The sequence below is a fragment of the Oncorhynchus gorbuscha genome, unplaced genomic scaffold (assembly GCF_021184085.1).
Source record: "Oncorhynchus gorbuscha isolate QuinsamMale2020 ecotype Even-year unplaced genomic scaffold, OgorEven_v1.0 Un_scaffold_390, whole genome shotgun sequence".
NCBI classification, from domain to species: Eukaryota; Metazoa; Chordata; class Actinopteri; order Salmoniformes; family Salmonidae; genus Oncorhynchus; species Oncorhynchus gorbuscha.
The window spans coordinates 367,474-392,917 of record NW_025745238.1 but is presented as its reverse complement, the minus strand read 5'-3'; the positions used below and the strand labels follow the sequence as shown (position 1 = coordinate 392,917).

Here is a 25,444-nt window from a genome sequence, read left to right as displayed (position 1 = left end):
CTATCTTGCAGTTGACATGGCCGTTAAACGTGAAGTATGAGTCAGTCGTCTCACACCCTGTAGTCACCCTATGGACCTGCTCTCGTTAATCATTCCTAAAGTGAGCATTGCAATGCCTGCAGTGAGTGCAAATTACAGCAGATAATGTTTTTTTATTACTATTATAGCAGAACGTGTACGGATGATGAGCTCTGTGCTCGGTTGATATGGTCTGTTTATTTAGTCATAATGTTGATGTGCATTCTGTCCCCCTCTGCTGTCTTAAAAATATATTACATTATAAAAACGATCTGACGCACACCCAGAATAATAATTTGTGTGATGTTGACTAACGGCGAATAAACTATAAACTATCAACATAAAGAAAGTCACACATTCCATGTATAACATCCCAGCAATTATATGGGTATTTGAGGCACTGTGATGCCGAAACGTTGGTAAATACCCATTAAATTACTGGGAGATTATACATGGAGTGTGCGACTTTCTTTGTCTTGATAGTTTATAGTTTATTCGCCGTTTGTCAGCACCTCCACACAAACTATTATTATGGGTGTGCGTCAGCTCATGTTTTTTTAAATATTGTAATGAAACAGCAGGGAGCAGGTCTCGAACCCTCGACCTTCGAGCTCTAGGTCCGGCGCGCTATCGACTGTGCCGCAAAAGCATGCTCATGCGGCAGAATCGATTTCCGCGCTTATAAACCCAGGGTCGTAACACTACTCCCTCCTTCAAAGAGCGCGTCCTCGCGCTAGCTTGCGACTCTACGTCTTACAGGAACGCGCTCACCGGCCAAGCACACGCACTGTCGTGGATGCAAAGTCCAATCACGTCTGACACCAGTGTAATGAAACAGCGGGGAGCAGGTCTCGAATCCTCGACCTTCGAGCCCGAGGTCCGGCGCGCAAAAGCATGCTCACGCGGCAGTCCGCAGAGTCGATTTCCGCGCTTATAAACCCAGGGTCGTTACAATATTTTAAATATATTACAACAACTAGCTATGCAGACCATTTTCGGACCCATACGTCATAGCCACGGCGTTTATAAACCTAGAGGCGCATCGCGAGACTTCCAGAACGCTTGCAAAACAGACCAAACAGACCAGAATGGAGTTTGGTCTTTTACTCAGTTATAGGGAATTCTTATCACTTTACAAGGTCCCTGTAACACCTAAAGATTTTGCAATGGTTTTAGATGCCATTCCCTCAGGTGTTGCTCTGTTATTCAGAAACGTGTCAAGACCTGACCCTCAGAGCCTACCTTCTATTGACCCTGTTGTCTCATCAGTAGGAAAGATTTGTTTCTCTTTTGGTCCATTCAACAACAGATCGATACGAACCTTGTTTCAACAGGATGTTCAAATCAAATCAAATCAAATTTTATTTGTCACATACACATGGTTAGCAGATGTTAATGCGAGTGTAGCGAAATGCTTGTGCTTCTAGTTCCGACAATGCAGTGATAACCAACAAGTAATCTAACTAACAATTCCAAAAAAAACTACTATACAGGATGTTGTATCTATATACCTTATGTCATGCCTTATTGGAATGGATTTATTGATCATATATGTTGGAAAAAAAGTTTGGATGTTGCCACACACATACCTACTTGTTAACAAAATGAAGGAAGCTTCCTTTAAAATTATTCAGAAATATTATCCTGCCAACCACTATATGAAGAAGTTTAAGGAAAACATCAACTCAAATTGCTCCTTTGTAATGACCACCCGGAAACAGTGTTACATCTTTTTTGTCATTTTATTAATGTAAGAAACTGTGGCAAGACATCAGTAGATTTATAATTGAACACATTTATGAAGATTTTACACTATTGTGGAGAGATGTACTGCTTGGATTCTTTACATACGATAGAAATAAGCTGAAACATTTTTACGTAATTCATTTCATTATTATTTTGGCCAAATTTCATATACACAAATGTAAATTTACAAACAAACAAAAAACATTTTCTTCCCCACAAAAATATATTGAACTGTATTTTAATACAATTAAATACTAGATTTATTAGTGTACTTATGCCCCTAAGGTCCTTGTGTAATTGTAATGTGATATTGTACCCCCTAGCTCGATTGTCCATTGTATATAATCTATATATACTTGTGTTCCCTCATGTACTTTTTGTATTGATTTGTTGTTAATAAAAAATATATAATAAATACATAAAAAGAGGCGCATCGCGAGACTTCCGGGAACGCTTGCAAAACAGACCAAACAGACCAGGATGGAGTTTGGGGTATGAGAAGTCAATGAGAAAAGTGAAAAATGATTCCTTAGTTGTTCATTTTCTCCAAATCTAAAGGTACAATCAATAATCGAACCAATGTTTTAAGTGGTTGAATATGTTATTACTCAACATTCATGAAATTTACAAACTGACACGTTTTAATTTTCGTCAAAAACAACTATATCGAAGGAATGCTCTTGATTTGACGTCTTTGCTAGTCGACGTCGCCATGACATGACAAATGTGATCGGGGTTTTCTATTGGAGAAGCAATTTTAGCCTGTCTTCCATAATGTACTGTTTTTGTCATAACGATCAAAGAAAGTAATTAGATTCGTGATTCAAATGTGTTAATAATTCAATGACCCAGATATCATATGAAAGATATTACATTAGTGATGAAAATATGTTCATTCAATTGCTTTTTTTGTGCTCTAAATATTGGTCTCATCCATACATATATATAAAACATTCAAATGCTGTACAGAGCAACCTCAAATGTGATTTTTTTTTGTCTGCAGGGGGCTACATCCTCCAGAACATAAGGAAGTGAGCATTCAGACACGCCATTTTGAGAAAACGGCCAGTCACAGCAGTGGGCAGACTGTTCATAGCTACTGGAGTCGTCGTGCAGTCATGCGATATAGCTGTTTTTAATTCAATATTTCTATGTTTAAATACTGTTGAAATTTGTAATATAGGTCAACTAAACGTAACCAGTAATGGCCACGGAAGCAACCGCCGACCAGGTAGAGCATTTCAGTTGTTTGTAGCGAACGGTTGCTAGTTAGCTACGTTACATTTTCACTCGTGTTGCATGGTGGTTCACTGACGTTAGCTGGCTAGGCCTACACCCTAGATACCGTTTAATATAGAATATATACATTTGAAGCGCATTCTACATAGCTACCACACACTATTGACAATATTTTAGGGAAAATATTTAGTTAACTACGTAATTACGTTGCATTATGTTTGAGAGATCTGCAGCTAAGCTAATTACGTGCTAACCTGCCAATGATGCTGGTCAGAAGTTACTGTCAGTCGACCAACTAACGTTAGCTAGCTTGTACAGGTAACACGACCTGATGTGGTCTGAACGTCATGCTAACACGACTAGTTAGCGTGTGCTAGTTAGCTTTTGGCCTGTTGCTGAGAATAAACACTAGTTAATTTCGTTGCAAGCTGAAGTTGGCTACCTAGGTAACATAACTGTTGCAGTTAGGCCGCGCTTTTTTGTTACGCTAGCTAACTAGCCCAAGCAGCAATGGGTGCACGTTGTATTGCATTTAAACAGTTGAGAGCTAGCTTATGGAGTTAACGGTGCGGTGTTACAAGTTGTGCAATCATGTCATGTTTACATGATTAGCGAACTACCTTAGTAGCCAACTAGCTAACCATGTAAACAAGCAAGCATTTCCTCGTGTCTGCCGTTGTCCTACTCGGTTTCTTATGTGGCTAAATAAAGTAGTCCAAACTGGAAACAAGTGTAGTAGGTCAATTATAAACGCGATATTCTAAAATGTACTCTTAAAATTGTCTTTAATATTGGCACCCTGATTGGTTTGTTTTTCAAAACCACCTCTTGTTGCAGTGTATGCATGTCTGTAACCCCAATCATCTTCATGTCTTGCAGGCAGCTGAGTATATCCCGGAGAAGGTTAAGAAAGCAGAGAAGAAGTTGGAAGAAAACCCATATGACCTTGACGCATGGAGCATTCTGATTCGAGAAGCACAGGTTTAGTGACTCAGGGTTGCATTCCTCTTACCTGGGGTAATCGATTGGGTCATGGGAGGGAGAGGGTGGGGCTCAAGAGGGTGGTGGGTGGGGATCTAAAAGAAAAATTACAAATGTGTCATAGGACTGTTTCAACTTGTTTGTCAACAAGTGTACATGTAAATGCATTCTACCCTTTTAGAACCAACCAATAGACAAAGCAAGGAAGACTTATGAACGACTTGTGGCCCAGTTCCCAAGCTCGGGCAGATTCTGGAAACTATTCATTGAAGCGGAGGTTAATATTTTTATCAATTTCTCACAACTACATGTGTGCATGGGCGTGCATATCCTTACAGGATCAACAATGTGACTTTCACACAACAAATAGGTCCACTTCATCTCAATGGTATTTTTTTAAAGTACGAGGGGTTTAGGTTACTATCTTAACCATTTATTTTTCAGGACGCAGACTGTATGTTCCTCAGTAGAAAAAACAACTATTTTCTACATCTTTAAATGGGGTTAAGTGCATTTGTTGCATGTTTGATCTGCAACAGCATTAAAACTTTTTAATGGTATTGGAATGCTTTAGCCTTTTATTCACTTGTCGTGTCTATTTATTGCCTCCTGTGTCATTTCTTTGAGGTCATTTTTGTTTTTGATCATAAACCGTATGAGTGAATGTGTTCAACTTAACATTTTTTTCCAGCACAGTTATGCTACCTTACCCCCAACAAGCGACCTATGTTTACTACGGAAGCTGTAGTATTATTTTAGGTCCCTGTTTATGTAGGCGGATGTTCACCCTGGTTTTGACCCAGCAAAGTATCCACATTACTCCAATATGTCTTTTAAAATGGTAGGTCACCCACATTACAAAATGACATTGGGTTTTTGTGGATGGTACCTGCTCCCATTCCTGCCCCTGGCCCTTATCACACCATATTGCCTACATCTTAGATGAGCCTTAAACCCCATCCCTACATAAAATAATCTCCATTTCATGAGTATGCCATTAGTTTTAGACATGCAAATGGATGCTTGTAATCCACTTATTTAGGGGAATAAAGTGGGTAAGTATGTGTGAGTTAAAAGCATGACTGATCAAGCCTCATTAATTGATGCCCACTACACGCAGCTCTGATCCAAACTAGCCATCTGGGCCCTGGGTTGTCTACAGCAGGTGAACAGAAGTCTGGGGAGGAGACCAACTCATGTGCCCAGTTTAAAATCATGCCTTACTACTTGTAGGTCTGAAGGGATTGAGTGGGAGTATGGGAACAGGTAATGCTTCACGGAGCACCCTTCTTACACCCACAGCTTCCTTTCACATCTACAGGAACTATAGTACATGGTGTCCCATCTTGGTTCAGCAGTATGCAGGCTTTTGTTCCAGCCCAGTGCAAATACACCTGATTCCATGTTGTTGAATCTGGGTTGAGTATTTTTTTTTTCCTGTTAATTCTGCCTACAGAATGTGACCCATGTGTGTTGGTTCTGGACTAGAGGGGAAAAGCCTGCACATACTGCTGCCCTAAAAGATTGGGTTTGGACACCCCTTGTCTAAGGGTTAATTGATGCCAGATTGCCTAATAGTCTCTTAATGTTCAGACCGTCACCTTATTTGTTGGTGTATTGTGACTGGAATACAATCAGACTAGACCCTGGGGTATTTGCACCGTGCACATCCGTGAGGAGTTGGGCACATTGTTTTTAAGTCTAGAAGCTCTCCCATTCTATACACTGCTACCCTTGTTAGATTGGCCTCATTCAACACCGTTTAGCACAGCCTGTAGGTCATTCTGTAAAAGTTCAACCACCTGTTGACTTCATTTGTTTATAGCTATGTACATAGCATAGATAAAAGTTGGTCATTTGCATTAAAACACTTCAATTGTTTTTTTCCCCTTCCAGTTTGGGTAGCCTTTGATTTATTTCTAGACTGCAGTCTAATCGAGCTTGCCGCAGTCTTTTTATCCCAGTTTCATTTGCCTCAACATGAGCAACCTGGGAGAAAATTAACTAATTTTTAAGCTTAACTGCAACCTGACAAATAATATGGTGGTTGTTAATGCAGTATAGAAAAAGGTTACGTCAATATTCTAGTTTGGATCTAATGTGTAGAAAACGAATCATACGTTTGAATGTCTGACCTCTTCACTAACCTTTCAAGAAAATAACGTGTGCTTGTGAAGAGTTATACAGAAACAATCCAGTTGGGAATTCAGGTGTTTTACTTGTGAATTCACACATCGCAGGACACAAACGTTCAGGTACAGCTTAGGGGACCATTGTCTTGGTTCTGGGTCACATTTGACCTTTTGTGGCACATTTTGCACTTGCTTTGTGGTTTTTGTCTTCGTTTCAATACAGTTTCACTCACCTTGGTGAACTCAAGTGGTTGATCTGCGCATGCACAAGAATAAGGAAATGCATAAGTTGCGTTGTACTCAATTTGATTGTACCCTGCGGTTTGTTGAAAGTGATTTTAAATTGCATACTGTTTAATAAAATAAATGACCAGAATTCTCTACTGTGACTTATTGCATCTTTTTCTTTATGGTGTTGATGGTTACTGCAGTCCAGTTCACAACCACCTCCTTTCCCCATAAACATTCCCATACCTAATCTCATTTTAAAGAATGCATTAGGCCTGCTGTTCTTGATTATCCCACATAGAAATTGTGCCTGTTAACTAGAAAGGTAATGTTTTTTGGGGGGGTTGGCTGCTGAGTGCGAGTTAGGTGGTAGGCCTAGTGATGTTGTGCTTGTAATGTGAATGCTTAGTTGATAGAGAACTGATGGTAGCATGAAGAACTGGAGAAGGTTTGAATGTTGTGGAAGCTATATGGACATGTTAAACATTTGCATAATGAAGTATTTCTGTGTTGATGGACTTGGGTTTTTAAGCCTGGATTGTTGTGACTTCCTGATAAAAGCCCGTATTACTAATAATGTATTTTATTTGGTTGAGATTTAAACAATTGGATGGATTGATTAATATTTAATTCCCCACTCGACTGGTTTGCCTGCACCGAAATAGAACAAAGTGCTTTAGAAGACTTAGTCTCTCTTGTAGTGTCTTCTGGTTCTCATGTTGTAGCTAGGATAACTGAGTGAGACGCTAAAACTATTGTTAGTGAATGCTAAAGCCATGGGCTGCCGTGGATTCATACAATGACAATGTTTGCTCGCTACAGATTGTGTGCGTGTCTACCCTCGAGGTGAGATGTTATCTATGTGGCCTACCTAAAGCTATGTCACTCATGTCACGGGATGTACTTCTCTATGCCTGCAGCATCATGGCTGGGGTTACGTCTTCTGTCTATTTTTATGTTTTATCTAGTGATTTACTTCAATAAATCATTGGTAAACAATCTTGTTTCATGTTGTCTGTGTAAAAATAGTGTTATTTTTCATGTCTAACACTTCCATAGGCTACATTTGACAAAGGCCTAGTTCTCTTTAGGATCTGACTTTTTGAACAAATGTGAAATTGTACATCGTAATCTTGCAACGATACTTCCCACTTCTAGATGTATACATATTGAATTAGTTATTTTCTTGCGCTGCGTATTGTTATTCCTGAAAAAGTACTTCTATTCAAGCCATACACTTCGAGGCCTAGGCAATATTTAACGTTGACAGATTGAGAGCCCCTCTAATGAATGATTGTGTTAAGTGGCTTGCACAACAAGCTGAAAGCCAACCTGTGGGCTTAGTGACATTCCGCTGTATTGCTCTTAGAATCGATGAGGGAAAGAAGCAGATGGAGAATTATCAAGGCAGGATTCATTCCAAGTTCAAATGTATTCTCACATTCAAACACCTAAATGTTTCTTGTTACTGTGTGTTTTGTCGTCAAAGTTTTAGGAGCTACTAGCCTTGCAATTGCAACAGCAAAAGGCCTACAGTACAGGCCAGCAGCTAGGCTGCTGCATTGGGAGTCCTGTGCCTGTCACAGGCCTTTTGTCAGGGCCAGGCCAACCAGTAGCTCCATTAAAGATTGATGTTTCTCATTATGCTTAGTTGACACTGGTCTATGCTGGCAGGCCTTGGTAGAGGGAGAGTTGGAAGTCCACAGGGCTTGCAGTAGGGACAGAACTGATTGAGGACTCCCTCTCCCGCCCAACATCAGCTGCCTGCCAGTGTGGAGACTCTTTCCTGCCACTCAGCCAATGAGTCACCTTGATGTCTGGCCAGGCTGACTGTAACATGTTTAGTGATTGGCACGAGCGTGGTCTTTTCCAGTGTAGTGAAGGGGCTAATATATGATTGTTTTTTAAATGCTGATGAAAATGTCAATTTTGTAGTTTTTATTGAGCTTATATGTCTAAGTTTATTTTATTTATTTGGGAAGGGTGGGTGTTCACAAATGGGAAAATGTGTTCTTTACCCCATGGAACGATGTCTAGACATCAAAACCCATTTTTCTTACAACCGCTTGATCATGTGACTCATGTGGTCCATGATGTACAATGAGAATAAACCCCATATCTTGCAAAATTGATCTTGAAATGGTCTTTCTTGTGTGAAATTCACTTTGTTGATCTGAAAGGGATTGTATGTGTGTGTCAGAGGGAGTTTGCATGCATGCCTGTTTGTCCATATATACAATGGAAACACCTGCCTGTTGAATTAACACTTCGTTTACACTCTGTCCACAGATCAAGGCAAAAAACTATGACAAGGTAGAAAAGGTGAGTGCCAATCATACCAAAGGCCCCTCCCATTGGCCTTACAGGGGACTGAGACGGCCATGGTTGGTTGATTCTAAGGGAGGTTCCACCCTGTCACTGGATGGAAACCAACATGGTTCTGACTCATCCAGTGTTGCCCTTAACAACTGAAGAAGCCATTTAAGTAACCTCTAATATATCAAGGATCAAGCCTAACCCATAAAATGTAACAACATGCTTTACTGCAGTACAACAGTAAATCTACAGTTCACAGGAGTGGAAAATCCTTGTTTATTGCCACTTGTTAAAGTCACAGAACATGTATTGATAACCCACAGGCAACACTACACACTTAGCAGCTCAAACTTTTCTGTCTGGTGCAGATGTTTTTACTGTGTTGGTAGTGTCTATTAACCATCCCCTGAAACTGAAAGGAAAAGTAGTTCTCTCTCATTTTCACCAAGGTGTGTTCCGTCTTTTATAGCAGCAGCGTGTTGCAAAGCCTTCGTGTACACGGCTGTTTATTTCTCCAGCTGTGGTACAGTGTGGCTGCTGTCTGTCAGTGAGCTCTGTTCCGCTGGTTCTCCTGCCAGGGTAGGCTTTAGGCCACTTTCTATTAGGCAACCCTCCCTAGAGGGAATCCTCTACTTCCCCTTTTATACAAGGAAACACACACTACAAATCACCCAGCGTATCTATTTCTGAGTATGCACACTTGTCTGAAGCGTTAATTGTCAGTAGACAGATATGTTTTTGAATACGTGAAACTGAAACGAGGCCCTTCCCTCCTGCTGTAGTTGTTTCAGAGATGTCTGATGAAAGTGCTGCACATTGACCTGTGGAAATGCTACCTCTCCTACGTCCGAGAGACGAAAGGAAAGCTACCCAGCTACAAGTAGGTTCACTTGTTACCCAGGAAAGGAATTGGAGGGGGACGGGCTCTTTGTGTGCTCACACACAATCTTAACCATTCAGCAATGCATTTCTCAGTGATAACACAACACCCTATTTTGACAAATGTGTATATCTTGATATTGGGATGTAACACAAGTCCTAACCCAGCCCTGCTTGACCATCACCAGAGAGAAGATGGCGCAGGCGTATGACTTTGCGCTGGATAAAATCGGCATGGAGATCATGTCCTACCAGGTAAATCAAAGCATATTGGCAAATAAATGGTAAAACAAGTTGGTTGAAAATGTGCAATCTGAAATCGGTTTCCAAGCCATGATTTCTAATTATTCTGCTCTCCCCTCAGATATGGGTGGACTACATCAACTTCCTCAAAGGAGTGTAAGTACTGCTCTTAACTCAACACTTTGTTGTTTTCGTTTATTAAAAAGTACTTGAAGTCCCTAATTCCCAGGCCTTGTGTCCTTCCAGTGAGGCGGTTGGTTCGTACGCTGAAAACCAGCGAATCACGGCGGTGCGCAGGGTCTACCAGAGGGGCTGTGTGAACCCCATGATCAACATCGAGCAGCTCTGGAGAGACTACAGCAAGTATGAGGAGGTAAGACCAATGACTTATGACCCCTATGGAGGGCTGAATAAGGAACCACATGAGGGGTAGCAGAACATTGTTTTCGTGTGTCATTGGTCTCATCTGTCAGTGGTGCTAAGTAGCATGGTGTACAAACAGGGCATCAATGTACATCTGGCCAAGAAGATGATTGAGGACCGCAGCAGAGACTACATGAACGCTAGGAGAGTGGCCAAGGTAAGGTACTCACTCACACACAAACACACTGATGGGATAAATGGATTCATACTGTCTGGTAGATGATTTAATGATTGTGAGCTGATGTTAAACTGTCTCTCCAGGAATATGAGACTGTGATGAAGGGTCTGGACAGGAACGCCCCCTCGGTGCCCCCACAGAACTCCCCCCAGGAGGCGGTGCAGGTGGAGATGTGGAAGAAGTACATCCAATGGGAGAAGAGCAACCCGCTCCGCACAGAGGACCAGACACTCATCACTAAGAGAGGTGTGGTGGGGGTGACAGTATAGCTAGTGGTGGTGGGGGGAACAGTGATTCATATAGCTAGTGGTGGTGGGGGAACAGTATAGCTAGTGGTGGTGGGGGGAACAGTGATTCATATAGCTAGTGGTGGTGGGGGGAACAGTATAGCTAGTGGTGGTGGGGGGAACAGTGATTCATATAGCTGGTGGTGGTGGGGGGGAACAGTATAGCTAGTGGTGGTGGTGGGGGGAACAGTGATTCATACAGCTAGTGGTGGTGGGGGGGGAACAGTGATTCATACAGCTAGTGGTGGTGGTGGGGGGAACAGTGATTCATATAGTAAGTGGTCTGGATAAGAGCGTCTGCTAAATGACTTAAATGTAAATGTAAATATAGCTAGTGGTGGTGGTGGGGGAACAGTGATTCATACAGCTAGTGGTGGTGGTGGGGGGAACAGTGATTCATATAGCTGGTGGTGGTGGGGGAACAGTATAGCTAGTGGTGGTGGTGGGGGGAACAGTGATTCATACAGCTAGTGGTGGTGGTGGGGGGAACAGTGATTCATACAGCTAGTGGTGGTGGTGGGGGGAACAGTGATTCATATAGCTAGTGGTGGTGGTGGGGGAACAGTATAGCTAGTGGTGGTGGTGGGGGAACAGTGATTCATACAGCTAGTGGTGGTGGTGGGGGAACAGTGATTCATATAGCTGGTGGTGGTGGGGGGAACAGTATAGCTAGTGGTGGTGGTGGGGGGAACAGTGATTCATATAGCTAGTGGTGGTGGTGGGGGGAACAGTATAGCTAGTGGTGGTGGTGGGGGGAACAGTGATTCATATAGCTAGTGGTGGTGGGGGGGAACAGTATAGCTAGTGGTGGTGGTGGGGGGAACAGTGATTCATATAGCTAGTGGTGGTGGTGGGGGAACAGTGATTCATATAGCTGGTGGTGGTGGGGGGAACAGTATAGCTAGTGGTGGTGGTGGGGGAACAGTGATTCATACAGCTAGTGGTGGTGGTGGGGGGAACAGTGATTCATATAGCTAGTGGTGGTGGTGGGGGAACAGTGTAGCTAGTGGTGGTGGTGGGGGGAACAGTGATTCATATAGCTAGTGGTGGTGGTGGGGGGAACAGTGATTCATATAGCTAGTGGTGGTGGTGGGGGAACAGTGATTCATATAGCTAGTGGTGGTGGTGGGGGAACAGTGATTCATATAGCTAGTGGTGGTGGGGGGGGAACAGTGATTCATATAGCTAGTGGTGGTGGTGGGGGAACAGTGATTCATATAGCTAGTGGTGGTGGTGGGGGGGAACAGTGATTCATATAGCTAGTGGTGGTGGTGGGGGGAACAGTGATTCATATAGCTAGTGGTGGTGGGGGGACAGTGATTCATATAGCTAGTGGTGGTGGTGGGGGAACAGTGATTCATATAGCTAGTGGTGGTGGTGGGGGGAACAGTGATTCATATAGCTAGTGGTGGTGGGGGGGACAGTGATTCATATAGCTAGTGGTGGTGGGGGGAACAGTGATTCATATAGCTAGTGGTGGTGGGAGGGACAGTGATTCATATAGCTAGTGGTGGTGGTGGGGGGAACAGTGATTCATATAGCTAGTGGTGGTGGGAGGGACAGTGATTCATATAGCTAGTGGTGGTGGGAGGGACAGTGATTCATATAGCTAGTGGTGGTGGTGGGGGGACAGTGATTCATATAGCTAGTGGTGGTGGTGGGGGGACAGTGATTCATATAGCTAGTGGTGTGGTGGTGGGGGGAACAGTGATTCATATAGCTAGTGGTGGTGGTGGGGGGAACAGTGATTCATATAGCTAGTGGTGGTGGTGGGGGGAACAGTGATTCATATAGCTAGTGGTGGTGGTGGGGGAACAGTGATTCATATAGCTAGTGGTGGTGGTGGGGGAACAGTGATTCATATAGCTAGTGGTGGTGGTGGGGGAGTGGTGGTGGTGGGGGAATTCAGTGATTCATATAGCTAGTGGTGGTGGTGGGGGGAACAGTATAGCTAGTGGTGGTGGTGGGGGAACAGTGGGGGGAACAGTGATTCATATAGCTAGTGGTGGTGGTGGGGGGAACAGTGATTCTAGTGGTGGTGGTGGGGGAACAGTATAGCTAGTGGTGGTGGGGGGGAACAGTGATTCATATAGCTAGTGGTGGTGGGGGGGAACAGTGATTCATATAGCTAGTGGTGGTGGTGGGGGGAACAGTGATTCATATAGCTAGTGGTGGTGGGGGGACAGTGATTCATATAGCTAGTGGTGGTTCATATAGCTAGTGGTGGTGGTGGGGGGAACAGTGATTCATATAGCTAGTGGTGGTGGTGGGGGAGGAGCTAGTAGTGGTGGTGGTGGGGGGAACAGATTATAGCTAGTGGTGGTGGTGGGGGGGAACAGTGATTCATATAGCTAGTGGTGGTGGTGGGGGGGAACAGTGATTCATATAGCTAGTGGTGGTGGGGGGGACAGTGATTCATATAGCTAGTGGTGGTGGTGGGGGGGAACAGTGATTCATATAGCTAGTGGTGGTGGTGGGGGGAACAGTGATTCATATAGCTAGTGGTGGTGGTGGGGGAACAGTGATTCATATAGCTAGTGGTGGTGGTGGGGGGAACAGTGATTCATATAGCTAGTGGTGGTGGTGGGGGGAACAGTGATTCATATAGCTAGTGGTGGTGGTGGGGGGAACAGTGATTCATATAGCTAGTGGTGGTGGTGGGGGAACAGTGATTCATATAGCTAGTGGTGGTGGTGGGGGGGAACAGTGATTCATATAGCTAGTGGTGGTGGGGGGGAACAGTGATTCATATAGCTAGTGGTGGTGGGAGGGACAGTGATTCATATAGCTAGTGGTGGTGGGAGGGACAGTGATTCATATAGCTAGTGGTGGTGGGGGGAACAGTGATTCATATAGCTAGTGGTGGTGGGAGGGACAGTGATTCATATAGCTAGTGGTGGTGATTCATATAGCTAGTGGTGGTGAGTGGGGGAACAGTGATTCATATAGCTAGTGGTGGTGGGAGGGACAGTGATTCATATAGCTAGTGGTGGTGGGAGGGACAGTGATTCATATAGCTAGTGGTGGTGGTGGGGGGGAACAGTGATTCATATAGCTAGTGGTGGTGGTGGGGGGAACAGTGATTCATATAGCTAGTGGTGGTGGTGGGGGGGAACAGTGATTCATATAGCTAGTGGTGGTGGTGGGGGGAACAGTGATTCATATAGCTAGTGGTGGTGGGGGGGAACAGTGATTCATATAGCTAGTGGTGGTGGGGGGGAACAGTGATTCATATAGCTAGTGGTGGTGGTGGGGGGGAACAGTGATTCATATAGCTAGTGGTGGTGGTGGGAGGGACAGTGTAGGTGGTGGGGGAACAGTGATTCATATAGCTAGTGGTGGTGGGGGGGAACAGTGATTCATATAGCTAGTGGTGGTGGTGGGGGAACAGTGATTCATATAGCTAGTGGTGGTGGGGGGGAACAGTGATTCATATAGCTAGTGGTGGTGGTGGATTCATATAGCTAGTGGTGGTGGTGGGGGAACAGAACAGTGATTCATATAGCTAGTGGTGGTGGTGGGGGGAACAGTGATTCATATAGCTAGTGGTGGTGGTGGGGGGAACAGTGATTCATATAGCTAGTGGTGGTGGTGGGGGGGAACAGTGATTCATATAGCTAGTGGTGGTGGGGGGGGAACAGTGATTCATATAGCTAGTGGTGGTGGTGGGGGGAACAGTGATTCATATAGCTAGTGGTGGTGGTGGGGGGAACAGTGATTCATATAGCTAGTGGTGGTGGGGGGGACAGTGATTCATATAGCTAGTGGTGGTGGGGGAACAGTGATTCATATAGCTAGTGGTGGTGGGGGGGAACAGTGATTCATAGCTAGCTAGTAGTGGTGGTGGGGGGAACAGTGATTCATATAGCTAGTGGTGGTGGTGGGGGGAACAGTGATTCATATAGCTAGTGGTGGTGGGAGGGACAGTGATTCATATAGCTAGTGGTGGTGGGAGGGACAGTGATTCATATAGCTAGTGGTGGTGGTGGGGGGAACAGTGATTCATATAGCTAGTGGTGGTGGGGGGGACAGTGATTCATATAGCTAGTGGTGGTGGGAGGGACAGTGATTCCTGGTGGTGTGAACTTGATATAGCATGTCATCAGACTTTATAGTCACAGTAAAGTTGATAGAAATCTAGTGTTGCCTAGAGGTTTTGCTAGCATTGCAGCCCTAACGTTGTAATTGTGCTCCGTGTTGCAGTGATGTTTGCCTATGAGCAGTGTCTGTTGGTGCTGGGTCATCACCCTGATGTGTGGTATGAGGCTGCCCAGTATCTGGACCAGTCCAGTAAACTACTGGCAGAGAAGGGGGTAAGAGAGGCCACTGATGGAACAATGTGTCCTAATTGGAACAGGGTTTCCTCCACATTTGAAAAGATATGTTTGTTATTTTAGACCTTAGTGTTGGTTTGGTTTTTAAATGCCAGACTTGAACCCTTTCATATGCTCCTCAGGACATGAACAACTCTAAGGTGTTCAGTGACGAAGCAGCTAACATCTACGAACGCGCCATCGGTACTCTACTGAAGAAGAACATGCTGCTGTACTTCTCATTCGCTGACTACGAGGAGGTGAGCTGCACAAACACCAATCATCTGTCACGGAACACTTGTCAAAACATGAGGTCATAATATGAAGATGTCAAGGGTTGCCAAGGAAATGTATAATTGACTGTCATCCATAAATGATTAGTGCATCTTTCACTGCAGACGTATTAATTTGTCTCGTCTCGTTCCTATTAAGATTAATTAATTGGATTATTCCGGAGCAATCCTTGTGTTGAGTAAAGTTCTGGAGTGTGAACCAGTATAAATTAATGTTGAATAGAGGTCCAGGAAATGTTTGACAGGCATTTAATTGATGAATGAGCTAACCCACATCTCTCCTCTTTTCAGAGTCGATTGAAGCATGAAAAGGTCCACAGCATCTACAACCGTCTGCTGGCCATCGAGGACATCGACCCCACGCTGGTCTACATCCAGTACATGAAGTTTGGCAGGCGGGCCGAGGGCATCAAATCAGGCCGCATCATCTTTAAGAAGGCCCGGGAGGACATGCGCACGCGTCACCACGTCTATGTGACTGCAGCACTGATGGAGTACTACTGCAGTAAGGTGGGTATACATAGGCTACGGAAAATTGTCTGAACATTTGGGATTGAGGCAATGGGACAGAGTCATCGGTTGACGGATGATGGAGAACCGAAAACAGTCAACTTGAAAATAGCGTTTGACGAACAAAAACTGATAATTGATGAATGCATATATGATTTAATCTGTGTTCCTGTGTCTCTCTGGCCTTAGCCTGACACACATGCCAACAGTGCAAAGAGAATATAAGGGGAAACATTCTGTGTCTCAATGTTTGACTGGTCTTCCGTTACCTTCCCTCACAGGACAAATCAGTGGCCTTTAAGATATTTGAACTGGGCTTGAAGAAATATGGAGACATTCCAGAGTATATACTTGCATACATCGATTACCTCTCACACCTTAATGGTAAGTGACAAGTGACAGATTCATTTATTGAGACTTGTCATTCACCCTCTTGTGTAACAATAACACAATCTCAACAGTCATTGAGATTGTATAGTTGTTAAGCGATGTTATTGAAGACTACAGGGGATCTAATATCAGTGTATTTGTTCAACATGCGGATCCTATTCTCTCTATGACATGGACCCAGTGACATCCTCTATCAATTACTCATATAGTCAAACTAGATCAAACCCAGGCAGAGGCGGTCTATAGACGCCGGTGTGTGTTTCTTTATTTCATTGAACAAAAATATAAACCCAACATCCAAGATTTTAGTCAAGTCAAATGTATTTCTATAGCCCTTCGTACATCAGCTGATATCTCAAAGTGCTGTACAGAAACCCAGCCTAAAACCCCAAACAGCAAGCAATGCAGGTGTAGAAGCACGGTGGCTAGGAAAAACTCCCTAGAAAGGCCAAAACCTAGGAAGAAACCTAGAGAGGAACCAGGCTATGTGGGGTGGCCAGTCCTCTTCTGGCTGTGCTGGGTGGAGATTATAACAGAACATGGCCAAGATGTTCAAATGTTCATAATTGACCAGCATGGTAAAATAATAATAATCACAGGCAGAACAGTTGAAACTGGAGCAGCAGCACAGCCATGTGGACTGGGGACAGCAAGGAGTCATCATGACAGGTAGTCCTGAGGCATGGTCCTAGGGCCTAGGTCCTCAGAGAGAGAGAAAGAGAGAATTAGAGTAGCATATTTAAATTCACACAGAACACCGGATAGGACAGGAGAAGTACTCCAGATATAACAGACTGACCCTAGCCCCCTGACACACAAACTATTGCAGCATAAATACTGGAGGCTGAGACAGGTAGGGAAACACCCCAAAAAGGTAAGATATAACTCCACCCACTGCCAAAGCACAGCCCCCACACCACTAGAGGGATATCTTCAACCACCAACTTACCATCCTGAGACAAGGCCGAGTATAGCTGAGTTACAGTTTTAATATAAGGAAATCAGTCAATTGAAATAAATAAATTAGGCCCTAATCTATAGATTTGACATGACTGGGAATACAGATATGCATCTGTTGGTCACAGATCGCTTAAAAACAAAAGGTGGATCAGAAAACCAGTCCGTATCTGGTGTGACCACCATTTGCCTCATGCAGCGCAACAAGTCTCCTTCGCATAGAATTGTTCAGGCTGTTGATTGTGGCTGGTAAACTGTTGTCCCACTCCTCTTCAATGGCTGAGCAAGTTGCTGAATATTGATGGGAACAGGAACACGCTGTCGTACACGTCGATCCAGAACATCCCAAACATGCTCAATGGGTGACATGTCTGAATATGCAGGCCATTGAAGAACTGAGACATTTTCAGCTTCCAGGAATTGTGTACAGATCCTTGCGCCATGGGGCCGTGCATTATCATGCTGAAATATGAGGTGATTGCTGCAGATTAATGGCACAACAATGGGCCCCATGATTTCATCACGGTATATCTGTGCGTTCATATTGACATCGATAAAATGCAGTTGTGTTCATTGTCTGTAGCTAATGCCTGCCCATACCATAACCTCACAACCACCATGGGGCACTCTGTTCACAACGTTGACATCAGCAAACCGCTCGCCCACACCACGCCATACACGTGGTCTGTGATTGTGAGGCCTATTGGACATGTTGCCAAATTCTCTAAAAAGATATTGGAGGTGACTTAACATTAAATTATCTGGCAACTCCTCTGATGGGCATTCCTGCAGTCAGCATGCTAATTTAATGCCCCCTCAACTTCAAACACCTGTGGCATTGTGTTGTGTGACATAACTGTATATTTTACAGTGGCCTGTTATTGTCCCCAGCACAAGATGCACCTGTGTAATGATCATGCTATTTAAAACCTCCTACAGGGTCGGTGTTCCCCCTGCGGGACGGTTGAGCTAACGTAGACTAATGTGATTAGCATGAGGTTGTAAGTAACAAGAAAATTTCCCAGGACAAAGATATATGTGATATTGGCAGAAAGCTTAAATTCTTTTAAATCTAACTGCACTGTCCAATTTTCAGTAGCTATTACAGTGAAATAATACCATGCTATTGTTTGAGGAGAGTGCACAGTTATGAACTTGAAAATGTATTAACAAACCAATTAGGCACATTTGGGCAGTCTTGATACAACATTTTGAACAGAAATGCAATGGTTCATTGGACCAGTCTTAAACGTTGCACATACACTGCTGCCTCTAGTGGCCAAAATCTATTGCGCTTAGAATTCGAAGTCATATTTTGGCCTTTCTCTTATTCACTTTCTCATATTTTGGCCTTTCTCTTATTCACTTTCTCATATTTTGGCCTTTTCTCTTATTCACTTTCTCATATTTTGGCCTTTCTCCTCTTATTCACTTTCTCATATTTTCCTTTTCTTATTCACTTTCTCATATTTTGGCCTTTCTCTTATTCACTTTCTCATATTTTGGCCTTTCTCTTATTCACTTTCTCATATTTTGGCCTTTCTCTTATTCACTTTCTCATATTTTGGCCTTTCTCTTATTCACTTTCTCATATTTTGGCCTTTCTCTTATTCACTTTCTCATATTTTGGCCTTTCTCTTATTCACTTTCTCATATTTTGGCCTTTCTCTTATTCACTTTCTCATATTTTGGCCTTTCTCTTATTCACTTTCTCATATTTTGGCCTTTCTCTTATTCACTTTCTCATATTTTGGCCTTTCTCTTATTCACTTTCTCATATTTTGGCCTTTCTCTTATTCACTTTCTCATATTTTGGCCTTTCTCTTATTCACTTTCTCATATTTTGGCCTTTCTCTTATTATTCATATTTTGGCCTTTCTCTTATTCACTTTCTCATATTTTGGCCTTTCTCTTATTCACTTTCTCATATTTTGGCCTTTCTCTTATTCACTTTCTCATATTTTGGCCTTCTAACAGCATGTTTTTTTGTATTATCTTTTACCAGATCTAATGTGTTATTCTCCTACATTCATTTCACATTTCCACAAACTTCAGTGTTTCTTTTCAAATGGTATCAAGAATATGCATATCCTTGCTTCAGGTCCTGAGCTATAGTCAGTTAGATTTGGCTATGTCATTTTAGGCTAAATTTGGGTGAAAAAAGGTCTGATCTGATTCTATATTAATCAGCTTCTTGATATGCCACACATCAGGTGGATGGATTTTCTTGGCAAAGAAGAAATGCTCACTAACAGATGTAAACAAATGTGCACAACATTTGAGAGAAATCAGCTTTTTGTGTGTATGGAACATTTCTGGGATGAAACATGGGACCAACACTTTATATTTTTGTTCAGTGTAGATAGTGTTATGCTGTAAATTAGGAGACTGATTCTTAGGCATTATCTGAAACATAGTGGTAGATTCATGAGTTTGAAGGCCTCACCTCTTTCTCTACCGCCCTCCAGAGGACAACAACACCAGAGTTCTGTTTGAGCGTGTTCTCACCTCAGGAAGCCTGTCGCCAGAGAAGTCTGGGTATGAGGAATTATGTTCCTACAACACCCACATTAGATCTGTCTGTTATTGTGTTATTATAGAACACCCACATTAGATCTGTCTGTTATTGTGTTATTATAGAACACCCACATTAGATCTGTCTGTTATTGTGTTATTATAGAACACCCACATTAGATCTGTCTGTTGTTGTGTTATTATAGAACACCCACATTAGATCTGTCTGTTATTGTTATTATAGAACACCCACATTAGATCTGTCTGTTAGTGTGTTATTATAGAACACCCACATTAGATCTGTCTGTTATTGTGTTATTATAGAACACCCACATTAGATCTGTCTGTTGTTGTGTTATTATAGAACACCCACATTAGATCTGTCTGTTAGTGTGTTATTATAGAACACCCACATTAGATCTGTCTGTTATTGTCTTATTAACGGGCCTGTGTGTTTGCCTGTGTGTCTCTCCCTCAGTGAGATCTGGGCACGTTTCTTGGCCTTTGAGAGTAACATCGGGGACCTGGCCAGTATCCTGAAGGTGGAGCGCAGGCGTTTCACGGCCTTCAAGGATGAGTACGAAGGCAAGGAGACAGCCCTGCTGGTGGACAGATACAAGTTCATGGACCTGTACCCCTGTTCTGCCAGCGAGCTCAAAGCCCTCGGATACAAGGTCTGTACAACTGGTCATTTCTACAGCTTCATTTACACAGGAAGATGATTCTGACTGCTATGGCCTCTTCACCTGTTGAAGACTTCAATAGAATAGATCTATGGCTATGAAACAACTGGATCATTTGTGTGTTTCTCTCTCATGTGAGGGTAAAGGATATCTGTTTAGAATTCTATGATTAAACCTATCTATGATTTTAAACCTGTGTGTGTGCAGGACGTGTCCCGTGCCAAACTGGCGGCGTTGCTCCAGACAGAGACGGTGGTGACTCCATCGGCTCCAACGCAAAAGGACGAGGCCGATCGCAAACCAGAGTACCCCAAACCTGACACCAGCCAGATGATCCCCTACCAACCACGACACTTGGCCCGTACGTACCTTACCCCCTCCTCTACCTCTACCAGCTACCAGACCTGTCTAGTAGGTACCTTACCCCCCCTCTACCCCTACCAGCTACAACACCTGTCTAGTAGGTACCTTACCCCCTCCTCTACCTCTACCAGCTACAACACCTGGCTAGTAGGTACCTTACCCCCTCCTCTACCCCTACCAGCTACAACACCTGGCTAGTAGGTACCTTATCCCCTCCTCTACCTCTACCAGCTACAACACCTGGCTAGTAGGTACCTTACCCCCTCCTCTACCCCTACCAGCTACCAGACCAGGCTAGTCGGTACCTTACCCCCTCCTCTACTCCTACCAGCTACCAGACCTGGCTAGTAGGTACCTTACCCCCTCCTCTACCCCTACCAGCTACCACACCTGTCTAGTAGGTACCTTACCCCCTCCTCTACCCCTACCAGCTACCACACCTGACTAGTAGGTACCTTACCCCCTCCTCTACCCCTACCAGCTACCACACCTGTCTAGTAGGTACCTTACCCCCTCCTCTACCCCTACCAGCTACCACACCTGGCCAGTAGGTACCTTACCCCCTCTACTCCTACCAGCTACCACACCTGGCAAGTAGGTACCTTACCTAAGACGCTCCAGCCTTTAGGAATCTCGCTTCACACTCCAGTCAAGTTGGGCTCCACTCCAGCTCCTCTCACATGCTCTGGTCTCTCCACACAGCTCCAGGACTGCACCCTGTTCCAGGGGGGGTGTTCCCGGTCCCCCCAGCCGCAGTCATCCTGATGAAGCTACTGCCTCACCCCTACCAGCTACCCACCTGCTAGTGGGTCACAGTACCAACACCCCTACCACTACACACTGTTGGTGACACCCCTCAACTCACAGTACCAACACCCCACAACTGGCACTGTTGGTGACATCACAGTACCAACACCCCACCAACTCACTGTTGGTGACATCACAGTACCAACACCCCACCACTCACTGTTGGTGACATCACAGTACCAACACTCACTACTGTTGGTGACATCACTGTTGGTGACATCACAGTACCAACACCCCACCACTCACTGTTGGTGACATCACAGTACCAACACCCCACCACTCACTGTTGGTGACATCACAGTACCAACACCCCACCACTCACTGTTGGTGACATCACAGTACCAACACCCCACCACTCACTGTTGGTGACATCACAGTACCAACACCCCACCACTCACTGTGACATCACCCTACCAGCTACCCCACACACTGTTGGTGACATCACAGTACCAACACCCCACCACTCACTGTTGGTGACATCACAGTACCAACACCCCACAACGCACTGTTGGTGACATCACAGTACCAACCCCCCACCACTCACTGTTGGTGACATCACAGTACCAACACCCCACCACTCACTGTTGGTGACCATCACAGTACCACCCCTACCCCACCACTCACTGTTGGTGACATCACAGTACCAACACCCACCACTACCAACAGCTACCACACACTGTTGGTGACATCACAGTACCAACACCCCACCACTCACTGTTGGTGACATCACAGTACCAACACCCACTGTTGGTGACCACTCACTGTTGGTGACATCACAGTACCAACACCCCACAACTCACTGTTGGTGACATCACAGTACCAACCCCACCCTGTTGGTGACATCACAGGTCACTGTTGGTGACATCACAGTACCAACACCCCACCACTCACTGTTGGTGACATCACAGTACCAACACCCCACACTGTTGGTGACACTCACTGTTGGTGACATCACAGTACCAACACCCCACCACTCACTGTTGGTGACATCACAGTACCAACACCCCACCACTCACTGTTGGTGACATCACAGTACCAAGTACCCCACCACTCACTGTTGGTGACATCACAGTACCAACACCCCCCACAACTCACTGTTGGTGACATCACAGTACCAACACCCCACCACTCACTGTTGGTGACATCACAGTACCAACACCCCACCACTACTGTTGGTGACATCACAGTACCAACACCCCACCACTCACTGTTGGTGACATCACAGTACCAACACCCCACCACTCACTGTTGGTGACATCACAGTACCAACACCCCACCACCACTGTTGGTGACATCACAGTACCAACACCCCACAACTCACTGTTGGTGACACCTCACTGTTGGTGACATCACAGTACCAACACCCCACCACTCACTGTTGGTGACATCACAGTACCACACTGTTGGTGACATCACAGTACCAACACCCCACCACTCACTGTTGGTGACATCACAGTACCAACACCCCACCACTCACTGTTGGTGACACATCACAGTACCACTGTTGGTGACATCACAGTACCAACACTGTTGGTGACATCACCCACCACTCACTGTGACATCACAGGTTGGTGACATCACAGTGGTGACATCACAGTACCAACACCCCACCACATCACTACCAACACCACCACTCACTGTTGGTGACATCACAGTACCAACACCCCACCACTCACTGTTGGTGACATCACAGTGACACCAACACCCCACCACTCACTGTTGGTGACATCACAGTACCAACACCCCACCACTCACTGTTGGTGACATCACAGTACCAACACCCCACCACTCACTGTTGGTGACATCACAGTACCAACACCCCACCACTCACTGTTGGTGACATCACAGTACCAACACCCCACCACTCACTGTTGGTGACATCACAACACCCCACCACTCACTGTTGGTGACATCACAGTACCAACACCCCACCACTCACTGTTGGTGACATCACAGTACCAACACCCCACAACTCACTGTTGGTGACATCACAGTACCAACACCCCACAACTCACTGTTGGTGACATCACAGTACCAACACCCCACCACTCACTGTTGGTGACATCACAGTACCAACACCCCACCACTCACTGTTGGTGACATCACAGTACCAACACCCCACCACTCACTGTTGGTGACATCACAGTACCAACACCCCACCACTCACTGTTGGTGACATCACAGTACCAACACCCCACAACTCACTGTTGGTGACATCACAGTACCAACACCCCACAACTCACTGTTGGTGACATCACAGTACCAACACCCCACCACTCACTGTTGGTGACATCACAGTACCAACACCCCACCACTCACTGTTGGTGACATCACAGTACCAACACCCCACCACTCACTGTTGGTGACATCACAGTACCAACACCCCACCACTCACTGTTGGTGACATCACAGTACCAACACCCCACCACTCACTGTTGGTGACATCACAGTACCAAACCCCACCACTCACTGTTGGTGACATCACACTCACTGTTGGTGACATCACAGTACCAACACCCCACCACTCACTGTTGGTGACATCACAGTACCAACACCCCACCACTCACTGTTGGTGACATCACAGTACCAACACCCCACACACCCTGTTGGTGACATCACTCACTGTTGGTGACATCACAGTACCAACACCCCACCACTCACTGTTGGTGACATCACAGTACCAACACCCCACAACTCACTGTTGGTGACATCACAGTACCAACACCCCACAACTCACTGTTGGTGACATCACAGTACCAACACCCCACCACTCACTGTTGGTGACATCACATCACAGTACCAACACCCCACCACTCACTGTTGGTGACATCACAGTACCAACACCCCACCACTCACTGTTGGTGACATCACAGTACCAACACCCCACCACTCACTGTTGGTGACATCACAGTACCAACACCCCACCACTCACTGTTGGTGACATCACAGTACCAACACCCCACCACTCACTGTTGGTGACATCACAGTACCAACACCCCACCACTCACTGTTGGTGACATCACAGTACCAACACCCCACCACTCACTGTTGGTGACATCACAGTACCAACACCCCACAACTCACTGATGTTGTGGTGACATCACAGTACCAACACCCCCTTTGTGCAGGTGGATGAACTGATGGAGAGCTTCAGGAGATGTACACTACCAGAGAGTAAGTAGCTTTGAAACGGTCAGATATCACCAAGCTTTCCTTTAGATTTTCCTTTGCCTGAATAGCACACTTAATGTTGATGTGAATATCCCTCTCTCAGCTGTAGATGCAGCAGTAGAGTTGATAACGGGCAGGCAGCCTGATGCCGGCGGAGAAGGGAACGGTTCCATGGAGAACCACGCCATGACCAAGTCACTGAAGAGACCCAATGCAGACTCTGATGAAGAGGAGGACAAGGGCGCTGTGGCCCCACCCGTTCACGACATCTACCGCGCTCGCCAGCAGAAGAGGATCCGGTGAACACACACTCACTCAGACACACGCACACTTGGGATGGACTCTGTACAGGAATGTAAACCCATTACGTCAAACCTTTTAGGGCAAACAGACTCATCTGCAGGTGGTCTGGAAGATTCTTTATATCCAACCATCGTTGGTCCCTCTACACCTGTGTTTGTTTTTTTGTTGTTGCTGTTTTTTTAACAGTTTTATTTTTTAAAGCTGGGTGACTAATACTGTACAAAGTTTTTAATTCAACCCTTAATTTGACACTCAGCTGTTTGGCCTTTGTGAACCTCTGGTGATGGACAAATGGAATCGACCTGTTTTTCTAGTCAAATTGAGAGAAAACATTTCCTTTCAATAAACAGAGGAGAAAAGAACCACAACTAAACTGGCTCCTGTCTTGTGTGTTCCTGAAATGATCACTTCAATGTTATTTCAAGGTCATTCATGTTTGAGGGGTAAAAGTCTACAATATACATCTGTGG

General features: G+C 44.8%; 1 protein-coding gene across 1 annotated transcript; it reads left to right on the top strand.

Annotated features, from left to right (window-relative positions):
* Window positions 1–2,205: 2,205 nt before the first annotated feature.
* Window positions 2,206–25,347, top strand: cstf3 (cleavage stimulation factor, 3' pre-RNA, subunit 3). Its single transcript, XM_046333353.1, has 21 exons — window positions 2,206–2,322; window positions 2,768–2,995; window positions 3,883–3,984; window positions 4,166–4,261; window positions 8,634–8,666; window positions 9,443–9,540; window positions 9,728–9,794; window positions 9,904–9,938; window positions 10,029–10,155; window positions 10,285–10,362; window positions 10,467–10,629; window positions 14,874–14,983; window positions 15,127–15,243; window positions 15,568–15,786; window positions 16,068–16,170; window positions 19,602–19,671; window positions 20,126–20,321; window positions 20,538–20,691; window positions 21,396–21,498; window positions 24,607–24,674; window positions 24,775–25,347. The coding sequence occupies exons 2-21, from the start codon at window positions 2,969–2,971 to the stop codon at window positions 24,972–24,974; spliced, it is 2,166 nt and encodes a 721-aa protein (XP_046189309.1). The 5' UTR covers window positions 2,206–2,322; window positions 2,768–2,968; the 3' UTR covers window positions 24,975–25,347.
* The last annotated feature ends 97 nt before the right edge of the window (window positions 25,348–25,444 follow it).